Below are 14,009 nucleotides of genomic sequence, written 5' to 3' on the forward strand. Positions count from 1 at the left end.
AAACATACTAATTACCCTTATTAATTATGCTTTAAAAATTTAAGTTTGACTACTAATACTCTATGTCGACATTTAATGATAAGGGAAGTATAAGAAAAATTAATAAATCTTTCGTGCTTTGCTAAAATAGGCAAGTAAAAAAACTTTTAATTTGAGCCTATGAGGTTAAACAAACGGAATGAATGATTTAATAAAGGATATGTCCACAAAAAAAATAAGATATGTAGTGTGAGTACTTAATATAGTCCAATTACATAGGCCCAAGTGGGCATTGCTTCAAGAAAATGAAAGAGAGCAAAAAGTAAAATGTGTAGGGTAAAACAGTCACGTGTAGGAGCCTTATTGTTACAAAGCCTAATGTGAGGACGATAAAAGCCCTATATTGACACTTATACATAGTTGTAATGTAATAAACATCTCACGCATTTGGGGCAGATGTGTTTATGTGCATAATTGGAATTTGAAAACAAGAAATCACAGGAAGCCTTATATTTGTTAACTCAAATTAGTGATTTCTACTTAGTCTAGAGATGGTATAATATTTTTTAATATGCAATTTATGGTCCTCTTTCGCCGAAAAGACCGTAAATTTCGGAAATAAATGTTAACCTGATCCAATAAGGCAAAACGGATCGGATTGACGTGACACGCATGAAAATATTACAATAATTAATTAACCAATATATCAATTCGTTAATTAAAGGATAAAAGAAAATGGTGATAATCATTATAATGGGACTCTACACGCTAAAATACGAGCATGTCTGTTTCTCATCAATTTTTACACGATCATATAAGTATATTGTTCCAAATACATGTGACTATATAATTGTTCAACTCTGGCGTCTAAGTTCGTATTCAGCAAAATTCTAAATAATGTCAAGACGTTAATCCAAAGAAATAGAGAAGGCTTGTGGCAGACAATGTTCTTCTGAAATATAACAAAACTGTTACAACGTTCTCTGAAATATAACAAATATGTTTTCAATTTCTGATTGATTGATAATGTTTTTAGATCAAATTTATTTTATTCATTTTTTCATTTTCCCAATGGATATTTCTGTTTTCTGAAAAGGAATAGCCTTTTCCGAACAGACATCATACCTGTTTTGAACAGGTATTTCGCTCAAAACAGTGACTATAAGATAGCAAGAAAGTAAATTATTGGCACATCCTTAGTTCTACAAGCAAGAAGAAAATACCCCCTTATCTCAAAAGATGACTAATTATGGGCGCCATTGTACTTTATTCTTTGGCAGTAGAACAGAGACAAATAAATGTAGCGGGCCACTTAATTGCAAAGCATGTTTAGTTGTACACAAATATTATTGTACGGCATGTTCCTCCAATTCGAATTAACATTCGTTCTTTCAGACATAATACTAATAATTAAAATCATTACATGTTTCGTAAGTTCCAACAACTCAAACTCGTCAACTAGTTCATGTTAAAGCATGAACTCAAGTTATTCATAAAATATACCCACACTAATTTCAACGATGAACTAAAAACGTCACACGGTATAAAACTGTAATGACTGCTGATCGATCTCCACCGGAGCTAAATGGGATAAAGCCGGTGGTTCTTGTTTACCATATGCTTATTTGGATCATTTCCGCTTCTTGCTAATTCGGACCTTTTTAACAAACCTTTTCAATAAGAACCATTGCAATATGCTAGATATCTTGGCCCAGCTCTTCTTTGACTTGCCTTTGCCCATAGACGCCTCTGGAACTACCGAGACATTGTTCATTTGGCGCTGTTGATTGACATTTGTGCTACCTCCAATATGGATGGCGGAATGAACATTTTCAGAAACCATGAAATCTGTGAATTGGTTTTGGGAAAGATCCATCGTCTCACCATGTTGCAATTCATGGAACTGCGCATCGCTTGTTTCAGCAGCAAAGTAGTTGGCTTGTCCAGGCTCTCCGTATGAGAAATCCTCAAACTGAAGTTCATCAGAATTGAGAAACTGCATAATATTCTCCCAAAAATCTTCTGGATCTGCATTCATAGAGGTGATCTGGTTGGGGGTGGTTGTATGGGCAGGAGCGGGGATATCAAGAGACATCTCATCTGATTCTGCATGCTGGTCAACAATTGCATAAGAAGTAGAAATTGTTCTTAATTTTTGAAAAACAAGAGTGATTTTCAGAATCAACCCGCCAAGTATATAGTCCTATCATTTTTCATCACATTGACATTTATGCACAGGGTAGTAGTCTAAGAAAAAACAATTTGGTGAAAGAGTACTTACTGAGGTGATTTGAAGTTCTGAATGCTGGAAATCATCAAGTGTGGGACAGGGTGGTGGGGATAATATGGACGATGATAAGTGATCCATGATAGAAGTATTGTTATCAAATTTTAGGACACTTTCCCAGTTTGCAAATGCAGTTTCCACTAACTTGCGTGCATACGCCTGTTTATCAATCCAAAATTGAAGCAGGGAACTAGAAATGGGCCAACTAATGATAGATTCATGATAATCAATCAATAGATACATACCTTTTGAGATTCAGAGAGTTTGTTGAATTGATGTAAACCGCACCCTGAGTCCAACCTTATCACATGACCAGCAATATCAAACACCACTGCAAATTTTTGTTCTGTTTCCGTATGATAATACAAGTATGTTCTTCCATCAATATCACATGTCTTAGCATGCGTTGTAACCTTTTTCCAATAATCATCAGACATGCTTTTGCCAAGGATCTACAGGCATAAAAAGTAAACACTCATTTGTATTGCTTCTTACTGAAACGGGAAAATATTAACAGTTCATCTAATACTGTTAAGGTGCATGGTCCAAGTGTTTAGGGGATACCTTAAACCATTATGGACTAATTAATTATCTTAACATATGATACTCCTATAAATTTCGTGAAGTAAGATTCTTAGATAGAATTAGTAACTTCTTACCTGGCGTAGCCTCTGACGGTTGTTGAGTCCAATTAGGAAATCCTCCACGGTTTTGATACCATTTTCAGTCAACCGCCTGTGGAAAGCACCATTTCTGTAAATCTTGTCTAGTCTCCATACATCATCAGTTAGCGATGGAGGGTAGCGCTTCTTGCTTCCTGTGAAACCCATAACTCAAGCAGAGTCATTTTTTCTTTTTCAGTGAAAATTAGAAAGAAATGATGTTTATTAAATTAAGTATGTGTGTAGGAATTAAGTGGAAATACTCATTAAACGTTTATCCTTGACAGTGAACGGTCCTGTCACGGCCTGTGTCACTTCAATTTCTTCAGGTTGATCGACAACCCTTGCTCCTAGCTTTACCACCTTCAACTTCTTCATATGCTTTGGAGTGTGTTTGAATCTAACTTCACCAACAGAAACAACGCCTCCTTGCAACCTCAGATATGGATTTTTGCGGTGCCCTAATTTTCCACCCCTTTTTTGCATCATAATATGATTGTTTAGTTCCTGAATTGTCCGATTTTCGTCACCATTAAGTAGAAATATTTCAACTTGTGCAGAGGCAAGGGGTCCATGTCTCAATTGTTGTCCCGTAACAGCATCAACCAATTCCAACTTGGTTCCTTGGGGAAAGATACACTCTCCAGTAAATACCACTGGAGCTATCTTGTGTGAGAAATTTAAAAGTAAACGTTTTCGTTTAGAAGGATGGATTTTCTTCTGGGAATTCCTGTTTTAAATGTAAATGTAGAATATAGTTTAATCTCCGAGACAACATGAAATTATAATGCAAGTTCTAAGGATTTAAGTTTATTACCATTTTAACTAGGTTATACCAATTAATGCTTATCCTAAAGTTTTACTTGTACTTATCGTACAAATGATGTGTTTGGTAATTTTTTTTCTCCACCATCAGTGGGATACTTAAATCATTTTGATATTAAAATCTATGCACTGACAGTGTAAAAACAATTTACATAATCAAGTCATTTAAAAAGATAATTACTAGTAACTCTTTTCCGTAAGCATTGATTAGTGACTTAGAATATATGGTAAGTAGCATAAATATAAGCAGTGGTCACCATGATTCTGAAAAAATTCCTAACAGCTCTCTGTTTCCTTACCTGTTCCGAGCAGTCAAAATTATTTCCAAGTCAAAGTGAAACTCAGCCACCACCTGGGAATATAAAATGTTAATTAAATAGTCGGGATTTAATATGACAGGTATTTGTTCAAAGACAAGAAGATTACAAAAACAGTTCGGTCTAAAGAGGGATCTATTTCATATCCTGAACTAATGAAAGCTTGTATTTATTGAGACATACTATAATTAAATAATTAAAAATATATTATTTATAATAGCTTAACGTTTTTAGATGAGAACACTTCAACATTAGATAAAAACAAACTTAGGCCCTATATTCAAATCAATATGCGACGAAAAAAGTTTAAAAAATTCTTTACGCTTGTTTGGCCCGCGAGAAAATCAGGTCCACGCAATAAGCACCCACTTCAACAATATTGATGCATTTTTATAGGTTCTAATTTTCTATCCTCCTCTTCAATTGTTGCTGTTGTTGTTGTTATTATTATTATTATTATTATTTTTTTAATAAGTGCACTGAAAGCCAATACTTGCTATTTAAAAATTGACCTATGGAACTAATCAGAAATAGTTGATGATCAATTTGCATGTGGATTCCATTCCATGACGCGAAACTATTGACTAGAAATCCAATTTTGAAAGAGTGAAATTAGCGCTCAAGCAAATTGTTGAACAACATGAAGCCAAATGAAGATCTCTACGATTGGGCTCATAAAGACTCTCCTAATACCTTTGAACTATTGTCCTGATAAAGCACAGTGGCGTATGCAGAATTTTTCGTAAGCGGTGTCACATTTTAAAATGAAAACAAATAAATAAAACTCTATAACATCATATTTTTTTTTTTTTTTAAAAAGCATATTATAAATAAAGCACAACTATATATAACTCTCCCCGATGAATTTTCATTTTTTGAAATGTACTTAAAATAAACTCACTAGAAATAATACTGAACGCGTCATTTTTCTATATAAGGAGCCAAATGATCACTAAAAATTCTTAATTCATTTGATTCCGCAAATCGTCTTAATCAATTTTGTTGATGAGAAAAAAGATAGAAGAAAAAAAATATAGCACACAACTAACTACGGAAGTAGCATCCTTCCTTAAAGCATTCAACGAACCTGGACAAGAAGATCCTTCTGTATTTGTAAACACGAGGGTGAGAAAATTTTGAAAAAAGACGAATGAGGCTGGTTAGTCTCGAACTCACGACATCTATCTAACCAGAAAATGAGGCGGCCAACCACTGCGCTGTTTCATTGTTTACGTCAAGGAGCGTCACTTATTCTAGTTATCCTCGTTATATTGCTTCTGCCTTCCAATTATCTATGCATATTTATTAAAATTTTGCGGCGAAGCAGTGTCCCGTGACACCCCTCAGCCTAACCTAAATCCGCCGCTGATAAAGCATGTTATATACTTTTATGCATGTTTACAGCGAACATTGACATAGTAACTTTAATTTACCTGAACCGCGAAATTGTGGTACTTTCATCATATTATATTATACTAAAAGTGGGAAACAACAAAGTTAAAAGTTGGATTACGAAGATAACCCTATAAAGTTCAAGAATAACTGTAATACCCTTTGAATTAAAAATATATATATAAAACCTTATTCATAAACCGGTACATTAATCAGCATACTCTTTGTTGTTATAGAAAATCTAAAGAATTCTATGAGTTTTTTTTTTGAATAATTAATGCACTAAATTCAATTAACCAAAAATTTAGTAGATGGATCATATTCATCTACTAAATGCTATCATTCAAGCTTACCCTACTGTCAGCTTAACTTTACCTTGGATATGTTGCTGTGATATCCGGGGCCGGCTAAATGGTGAAGCAGCTAAAGCTGCTGCTTTAGGCCCCATAATTTTTGGGGCCCCAATTTTTCCAAATATGTGTATATATTAGAATTAATTTTTATATACTGTTAGTATAAATAATTTTTTAGATCATTTAATGGATATCTATAGATAAGCATCCTTAAAAAAATGAGATTTGAAATTTTAAAAATAGGATATGTTACCTACTACAACATATAAATATAATCTAATGGTGTAAAAACTCCTCACACCTACAGTTATACAACTTAAACTCATTAATTTATTTTAAAAGAAATTTATATATATGAATTTTTTTTTTTTAAATCTTACGGTCTCTGATTGAAATTTTGCTTTAGGCCACAATATTTACTAGCCGCCCCTGGTGATATCCTACTCAGACTGAAACCTTATCCCAAGATTACTTTGGTTTGCTGGAACTTTCCTCCTTCGGGTTTTTTGAAACTTAACACAGACGAGAGTTTTACCTCATCTAGTGTCAAAGCTGGCATAGGAGGAGTTTTGAGAGATGACAAAGGTGAATTTATCATAGTCTTCTCTTCTATACATTGTGACAGTAACTTAGAGGCTGAAGCCTTGGCAGCAAGTTTTGAATTGAGGAAGCGTTTATAGTTAAACTACAGGAACTTCACGTTGGAAGTGGATTCCCTCTCTATTGTTCAGATGGTAATGACAACAAGTGTTTCCACTCCAAGTTGAGAGTGATCATTGAGGAGATTCAACAGATGAAAAACCAAGCTAATGTCAAGGTTGAACACTGTTTCAGAGAGGCTAATAAGGTCGCAGATCATCTAGCCAAACTAGCTTTAAGCAGTCAGAATGAGTCCTTCTATGACTCCTATCAGCAACTTCCTGTGTGGGGGCTAAAAGTCCTTTCTTTCTGGACAAGAGCAATTGCCTTGTATACGACTCAAATATGACAAGGCAAACTTTTTTGTTAGTTAGCTATATAGATAGATTTTCGCGAGGGTTGGAATGTGAATGTTAGCTTCACCTTCCCTCTTTTTGCCAAGGATAATAATTTTATCCTAGTGTTGTAATCGGAGGTAAGGCAAAGTCCACCTTCTCGTATTTGCCCCTTGATATATAACACCCCAGTGCACCTGGGAAATCTTATAGAAAAAAAAAATGCCTATGGGTCGTGAAAATCTGGACACAAAAAAAACGTCTTGAGAGACCTATTTTCCAACTTAATTAATTGTCTTTCTCCTATTTAAGATTAATCTTCACCAAAAAACATTTACATAACTCTTCAGTTTCAAAAGAGAGGTTTTTGTGATTTCCTTAGGAAAGAGAAGTCGAGATGGCGATGATATTAGTCTACATGGCATCTCAGCGAATGTCTCTTAGATTTCTGCAAGTTTTCTCTATCTTTTCTCCTTATCATTTACTGCAGTTTGTAATTACTATGTCTTTTTTTATCTGTTTTTATGCTGTCAGTAGATCTGTAAATCAAAGTGTAAAATATCAAATATTTATCACATGGTCATTTTTCTTTCATAATATTTGTTGGTTAATTTCTTTGCCTACAATGTCTTTTTTTTTTTGGTTTTTAAATTGTTTTTACATAGGGGGAAGGGAAAATGGGGAGGAGATTACAACGTGGGGATTCGAACCCTCACCAACAAGGTGAGAGTTAAGGTAGCCAACCAACTGAGCCTATAATGTCTTATGGATTTTAGGGTTTTTTTTTTTTTTTTTTTTGGAGAGATAGATAAAAATATTGGGTATGCTGGAGCCTCTATGTTAAGCTGTGTTTTATTTTATTTGTAGTTATTTTTGTTATTCACCTTAATTACTTGCATATATTTCCTAAAAAAATCCTGCGAGGCTGTGTCGGATGACACCGCTTAAGCCAATGTGTCCCCGCCCCTACTATCTCCAACAGGTTACTACAACAAGACTCTGTTTGTGATGCGACTTATATATATGATTTTCACAATCTCTTTCCTTGATTCTGTTCGTAATTTCTTATTAGCCACTTTTGGTAAACATTTGATATAATTGCTTGATATTTTGTTTTCTTCCTTCTATGAATGTATGGTGGGAGGAGTAATAATATTTTGATTTTGAATGAATATATATGATGTTGAATTAATTTTAAAGTGAAAGAAATGTAACACTGTTAAAGGAGAAATCTACAAAGTGCTGAAAGGTGTGCCTTGCAAGAAGTTCAAAGCTACTACAAAATACTCGTTTAGTGTAGTTACTCCAACTATAACAAAACATTTTTGTTCATTTTTCTACTAATATAGAAGCATGAGTGAAAGTTTGGGATCGATGTCATGATAGCTTCTGGCCAATAAGACTTATTTTAAGGATACTTTAGTCATTTGGACTCAAATTTTGTTATTCTCTGTTAATGATGAAGCACTTCTATTGGTTGCCAAACCACTATACACGTAGCTTAAATACAAAATCTCAAGCACCTTGACCAATTTGGCCCTTTCCTTATATAAATTAGTCATCAATACGTGTCTCACAACCAATTCCCAACGTAGATCTCCTTTTTTACCATTAATAACTACCACAAGTCCACAAGCACACATGTCGATCTATGAATTTAATACATTCTCTAAAATGTAGAAATTTGGCTTCTCTGGCAGATCATAGTATTGACATTTCCAAATAGTAGAAAAATTGTGTATCCTCTAGAAAATTAAATCATAATATCTCTCTTGATAGTTTTCGCGAATATATCAAGCTTTTAGCTTCTTAATGTTTTCAAATGAGTCTAGAGAACTAACATAATATTTGAGTATTATTTTTTGGTCAATATGAACTGTTTTTGCATAGTAATTTTTTTTTTAAAAAGCAACGATAAGTAGCATTCCCAATCTACAATAGTTTGTTCTGTAGTTTGCATCGAACTTTTTACCCATCACAAATATTTAATAGGTATTATGGATAATTGTAAGATTTGCTTTGTTTTAGTTAAATAGTATGATTGCTTTGGAAACTTTCTTTTTACTGTAATTTCTTATTTAATTGTGGCTTCGTCAATGTTCTTATTGTTTTGCGTAAAAAAATGATCTAATGTAATAACTAATTGTTGTAAATATGATAACAATGTAGATGTTCATAACTTTTAGGAATTATGTGCACCATTATGTGTAGTTATACCACACCTTCACTACTCCCTCATTCATCTCCCACAACCACATATTCTTACCCACCTTTTCAAAGGGGTTAATGCCATATTCAAGACAATCTTGTAACCCCCCTCAATGTAGTAGTATAAATAGAGGTAAGATATGTGATGTACTACACACTTGAAAGAAAAGAAGAAAGTTATCTTTACATTGTTTTATTCTATATTGTTTCTCTTGTTCTAATATTTTATATTGTTACTCTGAGCTTGGTTTTGCAACACTAATCACTAAAGATCCTTTCCCTTCTTTTCATTACATCCTGAGGGAAGGAAGGGATAAGTGAAAGGAATGATATCGTAACACAACCCTTCACTTTAACGATGGGAGGTAGGAAGCTCATCAATTAAGCTAGCGCTCAATCCATTAATTACAATAGTAGCAATAGTAACAACAACATATCTGATGTGATCCACAAATAAGGTTTAGGGAGGATAACGTATACGCAGACTTTACCCCTACCCCACATGAGGTAGAGAGGTCGTTTTTGTAATGCCTCGGCCGAAGGAAAGCGCTTTCAAAAAAGGTTTGAAATATACAAGAGTAAAAGAAGCTCTAATGGAAATACTAGGAAAAGAAAATATTAACAACAAAAATAGCAAGATAACAAAAGCAAAAGAAACTCAAACCGTTAATTTGTACTTGAAAATATAAGACTATAATATACTATATTATTGAGATTAATTGTTTTATGTAATCAGAACTTCATAATTTGGTTACTAAATCGACTCATTTTTTGCTTTGGGCCCGGGCTTGCCATCATCTAGTTTAATTTACAAAAGCTAATGTTCTTCCGTCTGATTGGGAAGTAAAATGTTCTCCTCTTTTTCAGTTTTGTGCTTTTGCATTTTCTTTTATAGATTAGAGGATATTAACATCAGATTGATGTTTGAGTTGTACATATCAACCATCCAGATTAGATGATGGAAACTATGGATGTCATATAGACAATAGTAAATAGTCATGCATGTTATGCGTTTTGTCGGTGAACAAGTGCATCTCTAGAGAAGCAAATTAAGTAGCGGATTTTTTTGCTACACTTGCCTCAACAAGTGGAAATAAGACCTTGTGTTCTTCCTTCAACAACTTCCTAGAGAGGCAAAGGGTCTATTTCAACTTCACAAACGGCACCTTCCTACCGTCAGAAGACGATTTGAAAAATGTAATTTTTTGTGAGCTAAGTTTTTTATTGGGGAAGATCTTTGTTTTGGCAGTTGATCCTTCCCCCTCGGATTCCTAAGAGGCAAGGTCCATGTCCTCCTCTAATTTGTAAGTTTTTTGCTTATAATAGACATGGTAGGGTCAAGCCAGACCCCCCACATCATAGGCTCACAACCTAATGGTGATGGTTTAATATATATATATATATATATATATTTAAAAAAAAAGTGCATCTCTAAGAAATACATTTTTCTTGAATTTTTTACTCTATAAATATAATTTGGTGTAACTCATGACACTCATATTCTAATATTATGTATTCTATTTTAAAATGAGTTTGCTAATTAATATGGAATCCGACAACTAGTAGCAGAAAATCCAGTGCAAGCTCACAGGAAAAATTTCATAGAAGTGAATTTTTCTACTTCTAATTAACCTTCTTGTCATCAACACATAATTTAAACTGTGGAAACAAACCATCCTTTTAATTCGGAACTTTTGGAAAAGGATAGACAAGGGTGTCAGTCTATTTCAGTTTTTATCTGATAGGTCAGATTCTGTAGCCAGTTTTGCATTCAGTGTGTGACCCTTTTTTCTACTCCCTCAGTCCCAAAAAGATTGTTTAACTTTTGATTTAGTATGAAATTTAAAAAATAAAAGAAGACTTTTGAAATGTATAGTTCAAAATAAGCCTTAGATATTTGTATGGCTGTAAATCTTCTCATAAAGTTAAATTATTTCTAAATATAAAAAAAAAAAATCTTTTTAAAATAGACTAAAAAAAAAGAAGTATAATCTTTTTGGAACAAAAAGAGTATCTTTTATTTTTCAGTTCAGTCCGTGACCAAATATCCTTTTTGTGTAAGTGTCCCTTTTTTTCTTTTTTCTTTTTTTCTTTGGGGACCTCTACATTGGAATATTAAAAGATAATACTCCTCCAGTTCCGAAAAGATTATATTTTTTTGAGTTGGCCCAATGTTTAAGAAATAAAGAAAGTTTTTTTTTGAAATGTGTGATCCAAAATAAACCTTAAATATTTGTATGGCTATAAATTATATCATAAAATTAAGGGAAAAGGGTCAAATATACCCCTCTACTTTGTTTTATTAGTTAAATATACCCTCCGTTAGCGAAAGTTAATAAAAATACCCCTTGCGTTTTCAAACTTCACACTTATGCCCCTATTTGGATGAAAATCCCCAAATTCTCTCAAATTACCCAATTTCAAAAAAATTACCCACTTTTTTTTACCTGCCCCGCCCGACCCGCCTATCATCATCATGAAGCTCTAACTTCATCTTCTTTCATAGAGAAAAAAAGAAAAAAGCAAGAACACACACCCAAATGATAAAATCCCAAAATTTAAATATTCAAAAACTACTGGAAAAGTACTGATAGATGCAATTCTTCTTATGTGAATATAATGAAAATACATTTTAAAATATTGGTCAAAGTTCATACAGTTTGAATCTTGATAAGCGAAAAATGTCAAATAAATTGGGACGGAGGGATTATTAGTTTGTGAACACATCAAGCTGAATTTGATATCAGATTCTATTGCTTAGCATATGGCGGAAAAAGGAAAAAAAAAACCTGTAGGAAATTGGAGGAGAATTGATTTGATTTGATTTTCTTTCAATAAAAATTGTGCTCATATGGAAGTTTTCATTTTAATTAAAAGTCTGACCTTGTCGAAATTTCTTTTCCAATTCTGAATATTGATACTGGTGTTGTCATGTCGCATATCTAGAGCTTGATCTATTGATCGATATATTTGCTGCTATCCATCGGATTCATTGACCTAAAGAGTAAAGACTCTAATTTCATTGTTGTCTCTTTGGCAGTCCAAGGAGGAATGCGAGTATCTGATTAGGCTTGCCAAGCCTCATATGCAAAAGTCAAGTGTTGTAGATAGTGCTACTGGCAAGAGTATGGCCAGCAGGTAAGCGTATTATTTGCATACCGCGGGCTTGTAAAGCTAGGTTGTATTACTGAGGATTATGGATATATAACTAGAGCTTGGGATTTTATTATTTGGGTGCGTTCTTACTTTTTTCTTTTTTTCTCCTTGGAAGAAGATGAAGCTAGAGCTTGATGATGATGATAGGCTGGTCGGGCGGAGCGGGTAAAAAAAAAAGTGGATAATTTTTTGAAATTGGGTAATTTGAGAGGATTTGGGATTTCCATCCAAATATGGACATAAGTATGAAGTTTGAAGATGTCAGAGATATTTTTATTAACTTTCATTAATGAAGGGTATATTTAACTAATAAAATAAAGTAGAGGGGTATATTTGATCCTTTTCTCTAAAATTAAATTGTTTCTAAATATAGAAAGGTGATAATCTTTTTAGGATAGATTAAAAAAAAAAAAAAGGGAGGACAAACGTTTTGAATACAGGGAGTATCTTTTTTAAGTTTACATATGATCGATGTCCTTTTCTACACAAAACACCAAAGATCTATCTCCTATCGTACTCTTTCATTCCAGATCTGCCAAAAATGGATTCATTATTTTTTGTCCAACCGAATGCCAAAAGAACTTTGTTAGTTGACATGCCCACCAACAACAAAAATGCCATAGTTACCCTAAACTCGGCAAACTCTCGGCTCAATCATTTGCCTCATGAGCTAAGATTTATTAATTTTTGGCAACTCAAAACTATCAATTTTTTCAAGTGAGTCAGGCCTCGATTGGTGTAAACCCCCCCCCCCCCCCCCAACACGTAATTCACCCTCCTTCACAAAAAAAGAAAAAGAAAAAAGAAAAAAAAGAAGAAGAAGAAGAAATCCGGTGAAAATTGGTGATCCACAACTTTGGACGAAAACCATCTGATTTAGGTTAAGAAGTTGTAACTTAAAACTTATAACAGTCCAAGGATTTACAGAAACGTTAGGTTATACAAGCACAAGCATATAATTATTTGCTGCCAGCTAATAAAACCACAAAGTTGAAATCCAAAACGAGAATTACCAATTTATCTGAAACAAATGAACTTGTACCAACAAATTTAAGTGGTGAAAGGGAAAAAAGAACATGCCAAAGTTAAGCAAATAATAGTATGCAAATACATAGTTACAAATTAAAGTAGGAATTCATAGCAAATTGAACTCACCGGAAAATTAGGAAACAAAGCCAGTAGAAAGGCTACCACAATCCGCCGGAGTTTGCAGAGAGACGCGACATCCCTTATGGCCCTAAAAAAGAGAGAGAAACCAATAAAAGACCAGAAATGACTAAGTAAACGTCAACGGTGATTGTCACATTCAATATACTATCATAGCAGAAACACCACATGCCAACTTGTCACACATGATAGCGGGAAGCCCCACTTATAAAGTTTTCGTTTTTCAGCACGGGACAAAAATAATGGTAAAGTCACTAACGAATATTTATACGGCAAATCATGGATAAGGCTAATTGAGTTTAAAATTATAGTACAAGCATGCGTCAACACAGCTAATCAAATAAAGCAACAAACCACTTGTGTCTTTGGATCTGATAATGATATTTACATAAATTTAATCCAGCATTTTTATAATGTGAAAAAAACCTAAAGATGCATGATCTGAAGTGGGTTTACCTGGTAAAAGGAGAAGTAGAGTTTGTTGGTCCAGTGTGTGAGCTCTTGTATCCTTCTCCAGCATTATTAACATCTTCGAAAACTGTGTTTTGTGCCATCAAGTATTCTTTCACTAACAATAGAAACAACAAAATGAATGCTATGATCTATGAGAGATCATGCGTGTAGGGCACCTGAAATATAGTTCTCTTATATATGGACATAGGGTTATAGAGGGGTGCTGGAAAAAAAAT

The 14,009-nt window shown here is 33.7% G+C and overlaps 1 protein-coding gene across 1 annotated transcript in view; it reads right to left on the minus strand.

The window, feature by feature from the left end:
* Positions 1-1,266: 1,266 nt before the first annotated feature.
* The window catches only part of LOC132044447 (calmodulin-binding protein 60 A-like), a 55,852-nt gene continuing 43,109 nt past the window's right edge, over positions 1,267-14,009 (minus strand). The window contains exons 2-8 of the mRNA XM_059434922.1: positions 13,309-13,390; positions 4,053-4,105; positions 3,192-3,658; positions 2,926-3,083; positions 2,512-2,718; positions 2,261-2,425; positions 1,267-2,092 (exon numbers count right to left, since the gene is read on the minus strand). Of these exons, the coding sequence (XP_059290905.1) occupies positions 1,610-2,092; positions 2,261-2,425; positions 2,512-2,718; positions 2,926-3,083; positions 3,192-3,658; positions 4,053-4,105; positions 13,309-13,390 (1,615 nt within the window). The 3' untranslated portion in view covers positions 1,267-1,609. The remainder of the gene's footprint in view (positions 2,093-2,260; positions 2,426-2,511; positions 2,719-2,925; positions 3,084-3,191; positions 3,659-4,052; positions 4,106-13,308; positions 13,391-14,009) is intronic.

This window comes from Lycium ferocissimum, unplaced genomic scaffold, assembly GCF_029784015.1.
Source record: "Lycium ferocissimum isolate CSIRO_LF1 unplaced genomic scaffold, AGI_CSIRO_Lferr_CH_V1 ctg45, whole genome shotgun sequence".
NCBI lineage: Eukaryota > Viridiplantae > Streptophyta > Magnoliopsida > Solanales > Solanaceae > Lycium > Lycium ferocissimum.